Below are 14,098 nucleotides of genomic sequence, written 5' to 3'. Positions count from 1 at the left end.
TAAAGGGTGGCTCTTGAATCCTTAGTGGAACGTAAGACTTTGTGTTTCATGAAAATAATGTGTCTTTATTAAAAGGAAGGTCTTCCACTTTTGCCTGCAGTTCATGAGGAACTGCAGCAGACTGAAGCCAAGAAGCCCTTCTCATTACCATAGAAGTTGATGTGGCGCAGGCTGCTGTGTTGGCTATATCCAGGGCTATTTGGAGAGAAGTTCTTGATGAAGCATAGCCCTCCTGTACTACTGATTTCATTATAGATCTTTTTGAATCTGGTAAATGCTTGATAATAATTATCGAAATTATGGTTGGAAAGCAACACTGCATAATTAGCTATTCTAAGGAGAAGGGTCGACGGTGAGTACATCTTACTCCCAAAGATGTCAAGGTGCTTACTATCCTTATCCCCAGAATTTGACCTCTGCTGAGCTGCATCTACCACTAACGAATTAGGTTGCAGGCGGGAAAAAAGAAATTCTGCACCTTTGGACAGGACAAAGTTCTTTTTATCTGCTTGCTTATTGGTTGGGGTTATTGATGCGGGAGTCTGCCAGATCTCGTCCGTAGCCTTCATAATTAGCCTCATCTATAAGAATTGCTATTTTTGCACATTGAGATGGTTGGAGATTTTTAAGAAGTCGGTGTTGTTTGTCTTGGATCTCGGTGAACTGTATCTCCTGGCTGGCAGCCATTCTCTTAAAAAGTTCCTGAAACTGTTTCAGGTTGTCAGGTGATGATTAGTCACTGGGAATAACCACCTCATTGAGAGATGAAGATGACTGATCTGTTGGTGGAACATCAGGTTGCAGTTTGTTTGTCTCAGAAATCTGTCCCTCCTCAGGTTCAGAGTATTCATGTATTGGTTGGGGGTTTGAAGGCATGTTGTAGGGTCCAGTCTGTGAGGCGCTGGTGAGGATGAATATCCATCCGTGTGTGTGCAGATATTCCAGGCAGCAGGATGGATGATATCTCTGTCGTCGATGGTGATATCGTAGCGACCAATGAGATGACTAGCCATAGTGACGTGAGTGCCTGAGTTGCTGGTATTCCCATCTATCAGGAGAGTGATATCGTGGTGAACACAATCTGCGTTCATAATGGTATGTATGAGATGAGAGAGTAGGAGAGTGGAATGCTCTGATAGAACCCCTTAAGGACGGAGGAGGTGATAAGGACTTGTATCTTTGGTATGGTTGTGGTTCAGGAGAGAGATCGGCTCTGGGTCTGTAATGCATCTCATGTGTGAGAATGGGCCTTTGTCATCTGCGGTGATTGTAGAAAAGATGACGGTAATGATGGAGCAGGTGAAAAGGTGAGCGACTCCATGGTAGGATCCCATGTTCTGTAGGATTTATGCATTGCCTTTTTTGCTGCCGAGGAGCTAACATTCTCTTCCAGTGCTGGGCATTCTGAATCATGCCTCAATGCCGGTGCCAAATGTGTCAGTGCCGGTATCTGCACCATGTGGGTTGGTGCCGTTGTCTGTGACACGTAAGTCGGTGCTAATGTCTGCACTGCTTGGGTCGGCGCCAAAAGTTTGGCAGAGCATGGCACCGATGCTGCCGATGGTGCCAAGGTGGGTGGCGCTGAGCGTCTTCCTGGTGTAGAAGCTACTGGTACCGCAGATGTTCCGTGCTGAGTTTTCGGCTCAGTGGCCATTTTAAGCCACAGTTTAGCAGCACCAGATATTTCCGGTTTCTCCCCACTCGATATTCTAGTAGTGGAGGCCGGTGGTAAGGAACCTTTTATGTGCAGGAGCTCTGCATTTTTCTTTTCTCTGTGAGTCTGATTCTGAGGGCTGCAGGGCTTTGTTGAATAAAAACATCCTGAGCCTCATCTCTCTATCATGCCGTGCCCTCAACGTGAGTTTTGCACAGTGCACAGTGCGTTCACTTTTGAGGCACATGAGATTCGCCCAAACATTTTATGTATTCCCCATGGCTGTCAGAAACCGGCATGGGGTCTTGACATATGGTGCATTTCTTAAATCCCAGCAACCTGGGCATGGTTAGAGAACCCACTGTAGATAAATGCACAAGCAGTCTCTACTTACTTTTCCAGTGTTATTTTTGCTTAATTTTTCTCCCCCCCCCTTTTTTGAGGAAAAAACATTTAACATAGAAAATCTTTTTTTTTTTAAACAAATGAACTATAACTATGATTAACAACTGAAAAACTGACTTAACTATTAAGAAAAACTTATTCTAAAACTAAAATCCCTTCTTTGAGTACAGCCATTGAGGATAGAGGTCTCACTCCATCTGCGACCTGGGGCAGCAAGGAGAGAACTGGCGGGAGCCAGACTGCACAAGATCAAAAGGTGTGAGGCATGTGCCGCGCATGCATGGTCCAGTTGACCACTGCTCGTAAAAACTCTGATCTGGGACAACCTGACACCAACAGTGGAGCACCCATGGGGACACTACTTGAAGATGAATACCCTGGTTCTATTTGATACAAGCAGAGGTGGTAGCAAATACCTTGTACTATATATTAAAAGTCCATAACGCATTTCTGTGTTTTTTTCTTTTTGTGGTAGTTTCTGCAAAGAATGGCTTGACACTGAATTGGAAATTACAGTGTGAAACACTTTGTTATAGTTTTATACACTAATTCTGGAGAACAGCTATAATAGGGCAGGCATAAGGTTTCTAGTTTATTATGTAACTTTCAATAATTTGGGCACATTACACAAGCGTCCTGTTACAAAATGCCTTTCTGAATGATTATAGAAAAACAAACCAATAGCCTTTCAACTGTAGTTTCTTAAAATAACACCATTTTTCTAATCCCTTAAATATTTTATTGGATCCTTTACAAATAGGAATGGAATGAAACTTATTTCAGATTACAATCTTCAATGAGTCAGATGCAGTGCAAACAGATTACAGGTAACCTGCAAACCTACTCTTATATGAATCAGCTCTGAGAAAACACTTTCTCTCATCTTTCTCCTGGAATTGCTGCTCCTAGAAGGGGTACTTCCTGGCAGGAGGCTATTGTTTCTACAATTCAAGGTAGGTCAATGAATTGCATTTAAAGAGTACAAATTTCAGAGGCAGCACTTCTAGAAGCGAGGGGCATTGAAAATGGTTCCATAAAGCTATTTAAGGGAAAAGAAAGACTCAAAATACTCAAAATTAGTGCTGGGCACCCTATGGCCTGAGGGGCTGCACGTGGCCCATCAGGCTTCTATTTGTGGTCTGTGAGGCATTTTGTTTACTAATGCCCAAGTGCAGGGTTGTCGGATTCCACTGGTTTCTGTCCATGTCATGTTTTTTCCTACCAGTACTACTAAAGTGATTCACACATGAAGTGATTGCACACAGCATTGACTCAGAATAGGGTTGCCAGGTGTCCGGTATTCACCTGGACAGTCCGGTATTTTTGCCTCCTGTCCGGTAAAAAAAATTCAAAGAATACCGGACACCTAAAATGTCCAGTATTTTCTGATTTTTCCCCGGCCAGGAGGTGAAAATGCCAGGCACCTGGCAACCTACAAACACTCAGCGCCCAGCCTCTTCCCCCACTCCTCCGGGCTCCTAACACCTCGACCACAGTCACCATGCTTACTTGGTTCCGCAAGGCTGCTGCAAAAAAATGGCTGCTGACCTAGGGGAAGCTGGTATCACTCCTCAAGTAATAGTGATTAACATTGGCTTTAATAATGATCAAAGGTGATTTTATTAAATATAAAAAGTAGGATTTCAGTGGTTATGAGAACAGACAGATGAAAATTAAGTTATTAAGCAAAATAAAACTAAACATGTCAGCTAAGCCTAATACACTAAGACAGGGGTCTCCAACCTTTTTAACCACAAGTTCACTTTTTCAATTTAAGTGCAATGTAAGCTCTACCTCCAACCCAAATACCCTTGCCTGGCTTCCTCCCCCCCTTCTCTGGGTCCCTATCCCTGCTCCACACTCCTTCTCCAAGGCCTCACCCTGCTCACTCCATTCCCCTTCTTCCCTGAATCTCATTCCCTTTCACCAGGCTGGGGTAGGGGTGCAGACTCTAGTCTTGGGCATGTGGCAAATACCCTATCCTAAAGGCCAGTGTTTCTCAACCTTTTTTATAAAATACCCCTTTTAAAAAAATGTATAAATACCCTCAGTACCTACAGCTTTCTCACACACACTTTTTTTTATTGTTGCAACACATTCGTTTAAACAACTTAATTGTAGCTGGGCAGGTGATGAAATATTTGGGTGTAAAAAGTACAAAAATAATACAAATGCTGTAAAACGTAAAACAAAAAATCAGTTTTCTCCAGATTTCAGTTGTGTTGATGTATCCCTCCCCCAACTTCTCTTGGGTATCCCCGGAGTTTGAGGGGCACTGCTCTAGGCCACTCCAGGGTCCACCCCCCTCTGCCCTTAGTGGGGGTCCCTTGTCCTACCTTCCTAATGCAAGAGCCTGGTCCCTCCCTGGGGCAGCCTGTGTTGGCTGTCCAGCTGCTCCCCAGACTTAAACCCATCACCCTGTCCTCATCAAGTGACTGTGCTATCCCCTAGGGGGCTCCAGGGCTGAGCTAACCCCCTCTCTGGTGGGTTCTGTATCCTGTGTTGGCTGCTCCCAGAGTGGGCAGGGTTTGGAGCTGCTCAGTGGAGGATCCAACCCACCACCCTGTCCTCCTTGGGCAGGTGTTGTATTTCCTAGTCCTCTCAAGAACCGACCCCACCTCTCTGCCTTTTTGGGGGTGGTCCCTTGTCCTGCGTCTGGTTGCTCCCAAGATGTGCAGGGGGGATCAGACCTTCCACCACATGTTCTGCAGGCAAATACCCTATTGCCTAAGCCACTCCAGAACCCACCCCCCCCACCCCTGCCTTACCTTCAGCAGGTCCCTTCTCCTGCTTTCCTAATACAGGAGCCAGGTCCATCTCGCAGGCAGCCTGTGTTGGTAGCCCAGCCATTGCCTGAGTGGGTGGGGGGACGAGGAGGTGAAATCAAGCCCACCATCCTGTGCTCCAGAGGCAAATGCCCATCCCCAAGTTCTCTGGAGATGCCACTGCACCTCCCTACCTTCAAGCCATCCCCTCCGCCCAGCCTGGGAGTGACCAGACAAAGGATAAGGGACCCTTTGACAGTAAAGCAGTAGAATGAGCTCTGGAATGGACCAGGGGCTAATGCAGTTGTATGAGGAGCACAGAGTGGTGGGTTCAAGTTTTACCCACCCTCAGAGTAGCTGGACAGTTGCCCCAGCTATGGAGCAGCAGAGCTGAGGCTTTTCTTCCCCTCCCCCAAAAGCAGCTGGCATGTATACCAATGGCTCCATGTGCTGCTACTCATCCACGGGCACTGACCTGGCCATAGTTCTACCTCATTCATCAATGGGAGCTGCAGAAGTGGTGTCTGCTGACAAGAACAGCATGTGGAGAGCCTCTGCTCTGACTCTCTCAGGGGCTGCAGCAACATGCCACCCACCTCCAGGAGCACAACTAACCATAGGGATAATTATGATAGGCTAGGCATTTTAGTATTCAAAGAATTAAATTTAGGCATAAGAGAGAAATGAAAGTTATGCAATGCACAGACCAGTCTAAAACTAAAAATAACCCACTTTGCAAGCAGTAAATGTAGTAACAATCCCCCATGTATGTGCTGGGTCAGGAGATGAGAGGGAAGGACAGTTTGTGTTTGTGAGAACGTCAGACACACACACACACACAGTGTGTGTGAGTGACAGAGATTTGCATTACCGAGCTCCCTCCACCTCCTTCTCTCTGTGTGGAGATGGGGTACAGGATTTGGGAGAGGGAGGATACCCTGATATCAGCACACACACACCCCTTCTCCCTCCCACATCCTGCACAGCAAGTAGGAGGCTTCTAAAGGGCAGCTCCAAGGGAAGAGAACAGGAACAGCATGACAGTGGGGGGAGGGGCAACTAAATAAAATAAATTAATGGAGATTGCCTAGCTCCTAGAACTGGAAGGGACCTTGAAAGGTCATTGAGTCCAGTCTCCTGCCTTCACAGCAGGACCAAGTACCACCCCTGACATATTTTTGCCCCAAATCCCTAAATGGCCTCCTCAAGGATTGAACTCACAACCCTGGGTTTAGCAGGCTAATGTTCAAACCACTGAGCTATCCCTACCCCAAAGTGCCAGCACTTAAGAGCTTCCTGGCCAAACCAGTCAGGATCCCCTATCAGAGGCTCCAAGATCTGCCGGTAGATCCTGATCTACTGGTTGGTGACCACTGCACTAAGAGGACTGGTTACAATTCATTATTTCTCCACCTCATTCTTATTTTAGGTAATGTCCTTCTCAGGCCACAGATGTCCTTTCTGACTCGGGTCCAACAGTTCTCCTCCACCCCTGTCGTTACCGTTTTTTGTTTCCAGATTTTATCATGTACCTTGTTGGGGTGGAGAAGCCTTGTTTAATTTCCCACACCATTGTAGAAAATTACAAAACTCAAATGGATTCCAGACCCAGGTGACATGGTCACATGTCTTTGTAGGACCAATCATAGTCCAGGCTTACAGGAAAAGCAAGACCATTGATAGATCATTGTCCAAAATCCCAGGCCATAAAGTTCCTTAGTTACGACCTTCACTTAGCATGTCTAGATCAGTAAACAGGTTTCATAAGTCTAATTTCAAACACAGGAATGATACATGCACACAAATAAAATATACAAATTCATAAGATTATAACTTTTAAAATGATACATTACATGAAGTATTTTGCAAGAAGCATATTTGAGTTATGTCATACACCTATTCAGAGGAAGGGAGCTCACCAGCCAGGTGTGAGAGACACGTACGGATTGCAAGCACTTTCTCCTCACTCCCTTAGGGCTCGTCTACACTGGCCCCTTTTCCGGAAGGGGCATGTTAATTTCAGCTATCGTAGTAGGGAAATCCGCGGGGGATTTAAATATCCCCCGCGGCATTTAAATAAAAATGTCCGCCGCTTTTTTCCGGCTTTTAGAAAAGCCGGAAAAGAGCGTCTACACTGGCCCCGATCCTCCGGAAAAAGCGCCCTTTTCCGGAGGCTCTTATTCCTACTTCGAAGTAGGAATAAGAGCCTCCGGAAAAGGGCGCTTTTTCCGGAGGATCGGGGCCAGTGTAGACGCTCTTTTCCGGCTTTTCTAAAAGCCGGAAAAAAGCGGCGGACATTTTTATTTAAATGCCGCGGGGGATATTTAAATCCCCCGCGGATTTCCCTACTACGATAGCTGAAATTAACATGCCCCTTCCGGAAAAGGGGCCAGTGTAGACGTAGCCTTTAGTGTCTGGGGAATGGGATGAAAAGCAAGCTGTGTCTTGGAGCACACAGCTGCTACCACTCCAGCTGCCTGAAATGGCATCCTTGATGCAGAAGCAAGGGAAGGTGGAGGAGCAGGCTGGGAGTAGGGTATCTGGCCTGGAGAGAGGGGGCAGGATCTCGATGGAGGGAATGAGTGAGGGGGTTAAGAGTGTGGGGTCTGGGCATGAGGGGAAGGGTGGCACTTACTTGGGTTCGTGCCCCACACTGCTCCCAGGCACTGTATCCCAGGCACAGCCTCCTGCTGCTCCCATTGGCTGGATTCCGGCCAACAGGAGCAATGGGGAAAGCCTCTAGGCTGTGCGTTCGTGTACTTCTTCCCCATGAGCTGGATCACGCAGCAAGGCTTGGGGCTTTATCTCCCTTCCCCACCACCACAGGAAGCTGGTGCTGGTGCTCCAATCTTGCAGGGGGGAGGGATGCAAGGCTGGAGTGCCAGCACCAGCTCCCCACTGTGAAGACAGCAAAAGGAGAGTGTTGAGCTTGAGCTGTGAAACCACTACAAAAGAACCATATTTGGCTCCATAATGAACCATATTTGTTTCGGGAGCCATAGGTTGCTGAGCCCTGATCTAGATTATCCCTGACAGGTGTCTGTCTAACTAGTTCTTAAAGATCTCCATGATGCAGATTCCACAACCTCCCTAGGCAATTTATTCCAGTGCTTAACCACACTGACAGTTAGGAAGATTTTCCTAATGTCCAGTTAGGAAGCCCATTGCTTCTAGTTAGGAAGTCCACTGCTTCTTGTCCTATAATCAGAAGTTAAGGGGAATAATTTTTCTCCCTCCTCTTTTGAACAACCTTTTAAATACCTGAAAGCTGCTATCATGTCCCTTCTCAGTCTTCTCTTTTCCAAAATAAACAAACCCAGTTCTTTCAGTTTCCCCTCATTGGTCATGTTTTCTAGACAGTTAATCATTTTTTTGCTCTTCTCTGGACTGTCTACAATTTCTCCACAACTTTTCTGAAATGTGGTGCCCAGAACTGGATATAATACACCAGTTGAAAGCCTAATCAGCACAACAATTATTTTTTGTGTCTTGCACACAATACTCTTTTTAATGCATCCCAGAATCACGGGTTTTTTTCCCTTCAAGTGTCACACTGTTGAATTATATTTAGCCTGTGATCCACTATGACCCCTAGATCCCTTTCTACAGTACTCCTTCCTACACAATCACTTCCCATTTTGTATGTATGAAACTGATTGGACCTCCCTAAGTCGAGTACTTTACATTTGTCCTTACTGAACTCCATCCTCAGACCATTTGTCCAGTTTGCCCAGATCATTCTGAATTATGACCCTATCCTCCAAAGCAGTTGCAACCACGCCCAGCTTGGTATGATCTACAAACTTTATAAGAGTACTCTATGCCATTATCTAACTTGCTGATGAAGATGCTGTACAGAACTGGTCCCCAAAATGATCCTTGGGGAATCCTACTTGTTATGCCCTTCCAGCATGACTGTGAATCAGAGTGGTTACCCAAACAATTATCCACTCACCTTATAGTATATTGATAAGAAGGGCATACAAGACTGCATTCAATCTATACATATTTCAGAGTGCATCTGTCTGCCAGTATGTCTGTCTGTGAGTCCATTTGTTCAAGAACTCCTCCTAAATGGTAAAAGGTGGGGCCACCAAATTTGGCATGCAGCTTACTCATATCCTAACTTAAAGCAAGATCTGGTTTTGGTTGTGCCAGGGCAACCAGAAGCTCCAGCAAAGGAGCTGTTTTCCATAACATGCAAAAGAAGGGACTCCTGTTGGGAGGGATGTGATAATGAGAGTGGCCACTGGGGGCAGCAAGCCTGCAGGGAAGAGCTATACTGCAAATTATCCACTGTGGATATTTACTAGAGTCAGACATAGTACCAAAGGAGTGGACGGGAGCTGGGGCTCTGCCATATTGCCTGTCACTAGACCAGCCCCTCCCCACACTGGGAGGAGATAAAGAGGAGGGAGAGAGCCCCTCACCCTGTGAGGGTAGGAGCCCCAGCCCCAGGAGGGGCTAGGGGTGAGGAAGAAAGCCTCCTCACCCCAGGAGGGGTCAGGTGGGAGGGAGAGAGCCCCTTGCCTCAGGAAGGGTCACAGAGGCAGGAGAGAGTCCCCACTGGTCTCCAGGGACAAGCCAACAGCGGCGTGCAGAGTCCTCACTGCCTTAGGCTGTCTCCAAGCAGAAGTCCGTGGCCAACATAACCCCCTGTCCTGAGCCCCTTCTCGTTTCCTGCCCTGACTCCTGCACCCCCCAGAACGCCAGCTCCCTGCCCTGAAGGACCTCGGCAATGCTGGGTAAGTGATCTAGTGCTTTATTAAAGTCTAGGTATATCATGTCTATCACTTCCCTTGTATCCACAAGGCTACTTATTGCCTCAAAGAAAGCTATCAGGTTGGTTTAACATGATTTGTTCTTGACAAATCCATGGTGACTTTAACTTATTGCCTTCCAGATGTTTGCAGATGGATTCTTTAATTATTTGCTCCATTATCTTTAAAAGTATAACATAAGGAAGTACTATATGCATGAAAACTGCTTTGTCTTGCTGTAGGGAGATTCTTTCTACTAGTGGCAGAATATCTAAAATGCTTGCAGTTTGTGTCTTCTCTTTTCATTTTTACAGTACACAGCACAATGAGGCCCTGATCCTAACAGGGACCGCTGCACCTTACTGTAATATGTGTAACATAAATGTAGTATTCTTTGTCTCAGCCACCACTGGAAAGCATCAGATTGCAAATTTTCTTATGTCAGCTCATGATCACACAAGATTCAAGTACAGCAAATGATGTTAGATGGAATTTTTCAGTGGTATTTTCCTCAGCTATATAAGCATATGATTTCTATCTATAAAAATCTTGCATATAAGACTAGTATAGACTGGAGCTTTTGAAAATCCTACCATTTCTCCATCCTTTAATTCTCACATGCTTCTCTCTCTTTTGATAAAACTGTTTTCAGTGACCACCAATGAACAAAGACTGTAAAACTGAGAAATGATAAATTTCTACATGGTCATTTCAAAACTCTGAGTAAGGTACTAAAAGATGAATTTTAGTTTAGCACTTAGAATTTCATATTTTGTTTTATATCAAAATGGTGATGCAATGCTTCTCTACATGATGAACATAGAGGTGAGGCAAAGGACTATGACAATGATTTTTTGTGAGTAATGGCAGAGTATTTTCGTCTCTGCATGACAAGAAGGTTATGGGTTATGTCCTCAGTCTTTGAGGTGAGGACTTTTCAAAGTGTATGACTTAACCTCCAGTTATGATGACTGTTACACTCAATCTCAAAATAATTTAGAAAGCTGCAGACCACTTAAGAAGTACTTCTGACAGGGAGAATATCACCTGTGCTATGTGATTTGTATGGACTGGCAGGTTGTTTCCTGGTAAAGTTTATGTTTTGGTTTTGATCTCTCAAGTCCTAAATGCTTTTGATACTGGCCACGTGGTAAGTACAAAGTCATGATCATCGAAGATAATGGAGTTTACAGCATTTTGGATTATGGCTGGCAGCAGGGACTTTCAGACGGGATCTTAGACTTTAACTCCCTTCCTTCCTTGATGGAGTCCAATCAATTAAAGATGTGTGAGTTATGCATTTTTTCAAAGATTTTACTTGTGGCAAGACCGAAAAAGCCTCTTTTGGATTTTGATAGAAACACAACAGTATTTAATGAAGCTTGAGAAATTATTTTAGTCAAAACTAACCATCTCAAAACCAGGAGTGTGTGTGTGTCCATTTCTTTATAGATGAATGGACCTTCACTTTACTGACTATGTGGTAATTAAAGACAATTAGATACTGAAAAATTAAGCAACATTTAATATGTGGCTGAAGGGTAAGTATGTAGGGTCTGAACCCCACAACTGAATAGCTATGTAAACACACAATATATTATCTTTTACAAGGGTATATCCTTTGTGAAGATGTTTTATTGAAACTTTATTGGTAATAGGGTATATTGTAGTGCATGCGGTCTAAGTTATTCTACTTCTGAAATGTTGATATATGGTAAACAACATGTTTTAGTGTTTACAACTTGGTTTATATGTGTGGAGAATAGATTACTTTCCATAACCATTGAAAAATCTCAATTTTAGAACACAGACCCCTGCAAGAATGTAACTCAAGTCTTTCTCAGGCTCCCCAAGGATGGTGATAACAGAATGCCCATGAGTTAAGATCAGAAAATGAAAAGGCCACTCAGAATTTCAGGTGACTATTCACATTTCAAGTCTGGGAATGGCTGTCCAACTTGCTTATATTTTTAAAAAGTAGTTGCCTTTATTTTCAAAACCAAAATTGTTTGGAGTGGAGCAGGAGGACAATGGAAGCATTTCAAGGAGAATCTGCTGCAGGATGACCTTCCTGTCTTGTCCCCAACTCTGTATCTCAGCAGCTCTCTGACTCATACATATCAATGACTGAATCAATAAATAAATGTTCAGGATAAATGCCAGCATGGGATGTTCTAAAAACACAATGAATGGAAAAGAAAGTCCTAATTGGGATGGCAACAAGGAATTTCACATAAAGCACTTTTGCACAATGGTACCACTATGGTTTGCTGTGTAAAATCTTTGAAAACAAGTTATTAGGTTCAATTAGTATATTTGCCTCTTCAAATGCCTGTTTAACCAAAACTCCACATTAATCATGCACCATCTTTTATATACACTTGTGCTTTTATTTTTATATATATGTTGGCCCTTTTGTTACAATACATATATAACTGTCAGTTTTAAATATACAAAAGTGAGTCATTTTATTTATTTTTAAAGGTACAACCACAAGAAGTGGTGTGTGAACAGAAACCTTCAGCTATGGAAAGTTACACAGAGTGGAGAATCTCACTTAGTCACAGAGGTTCAGCTGATCAGATGAAGACTATAAATATAAACCACTTTCCAGATTAAAATAAACTAAAACAGACAACCTGCTAGCAGACAAACAGAAAGGTAAAGGTGCATCGTTCAACCAGCAGTCAAATGAATACTGATAGTAGTACAGTATCCATGGACTAAAGTAGTCTGGAAAGCTGAGAAGACATTCATAATCTGTGTCCTGGTTTATTTTTTCTTAGACACTGTTGCAAAAACATCCAGCATAATAAAAAAAAGTCTGAAATATGACTTAAAATTTAATCCGATAAGACATGACTTAAAATTTAATCCGATAAAGTAATGTGCACTCTGGATGCCAAGTTTAAAAATCAAGATTTACCTGATGGACTCTGTGCTGCAGAAGGAGTTGAAGTTGAGCTGGTAGTAACCGAATCACAGTGTCCAGTACTCCCACTGCCACTGGAAGAAGGAGATGGCGATGAAAGTGGTGATGGACTGTGCTGGTTGATACACTGGGCTACTGCAAAACCTACAAGATAAGACAATGACATTTAATAACAAATTATTCAAACAGGACCTCACAATGTTGATTCAATTCATTAAAAGGCGCTCAGTTGGGAGGGCTGAGAAGCAAGTTACTCCTAACTGAAAAATGCTACATAAACTTGCAGGTGGATGATGGAAGAAAGATGCAGAGATGCTTGGTAAAGACACAAAATGAATTTGTGAAACAATATGGACAGTGATCTGATGGATGCTTGAAAGCTCTTGCCAATTTCAGTAAATACTGGGGGGCACAGATCAGTGTGGCACTCGTCATCAGTATTTGACCAGGTACAAACTGGGGAAGCTAATGATCCAACCAGTGAACCAAACTCAATGCTGATCCTGGTCAGGTGCCCTTGATGTGCATTGTCCATATGTGAAGTAGTAATAAATACTGACTTAAATAAATTCAAAGACAAACTGCCAAAAAGAGAGCTTTACTAATGTTACACTGGACACAGCTGTTTCATTGTGAGGCTGAAAACCTGTAGAGTACTTTTCATTGGAAAACCACCATGTATGGAGGATTTTATCAATCAAACCAAATGCAGACATTACATGCTTTTCCAGCTGTTGGGGAGACTTTCTCCAGTCAGAATATAACAGAGTATTATAAAATATCTGATCTTCCTCTCTTCCCAATGAAGAATACTTTTAACCCCACTCAAGAAGTGTAGTGTACAGATTCTATTATGCAGCACTTTTCATGTTCTTGTGGTACACCATCGTCACTTGAGGCAGAAGACGTGGAAACATTTAGCACTATAAAGACTTGTTTTGCTTGGTGTATGCTTTTTAAACACTTGACATCTGTTCTTTTTAAATGAGAAAAACATCTAAAAGTGAACATGGAGTGAAGTGCATGCAAACTGAATGAACAATTTTTACAAATACCATAATACACAATGCATGCCATAATACCCAAATACAATGTATAACACAAATAAAAAAACAAGGGCCCAAAAGATACCATCATGCCTAAATAAAGTAAGAGGGGCTGTTAAAGACAAAAAGATATCTGTTAAAAACTGAAGTCACAGTCTACTGAGGAAAACAGAAAGGAGCATAAACGTTGGCAAGTCAAATATAAAAATACATTTATGCAGAGCAGATAAATATTTGACGAGCAACTAACAAAAGACACAGAAACTAACAGCAATTGTTTAAACAATAATAAACCACTGGGACCAGATAATTCTGAAGGGTTCTGAAAGAACTCAAATATGAAATTACAGCACTACTAACTGTGGTATGTAATCTACCATTTAAATTAGCTTCCTGAAAAAATGAGGAACAATGACTCTTGCCCAAGAGGGGATTTTGCATAAAAAGGAGCCATCTACACTGCTCCTTTTTTTGCAAAAGCATCTTGCGCAAAACCGTCTGCTAATTAATTATGCAAATGAAGTGTGGTGATATTC

General features: G+C 43.3%; 1 protein-coding gene across 10 annotated transcripts in view; it reads right to left on the bottom strand.

Annotated features, from left to right (window-relative positions):
- Nucleotides 1-14,098, bottom strand: part of CLEC16A (C-type lectin domain containing 16A) — a 339,195-nt gene that overhangs the window by 93,074 nt on the left and 232,023 nt on the right. For all 10 annotated transcript variants that reach the window (XR_012896118.1, XM_075899304.1, XM_075899302.1 and 7 more), the window contains one exon: nucleotides 12,511-12,660. Coding sequence is in view for 9 of the 10 variants with exons in the window: in XM_075899304.1 (XP_075755419.1) it covers nucleotides 12,511-12,660 (150 nt within the window). In the remaining variant the exon portion in view is untranslated. The remainder of the gene's footprint in view (nucleotides 1-12,510; nucleotides 12,661-14,098) is intronic.

Source organism: Pelodiscus sinensis, chromosome 16 (genome assembly GCF_049634645.1).
Source record: "Pelodiscus sinensis isolate JC-2024 chromosome 16, ASM4963464v1, whole genome shotgun sequence".
Classification (NCBI taxonomy): Eukaryota; Metazoa; Chordata; order Testudines; family Trionychidae; genus Pelodiscus; species Pelodiscus sinensis.
This window is presented reverse-complemented; position numbering and strand designations above follow the sequence as displayed.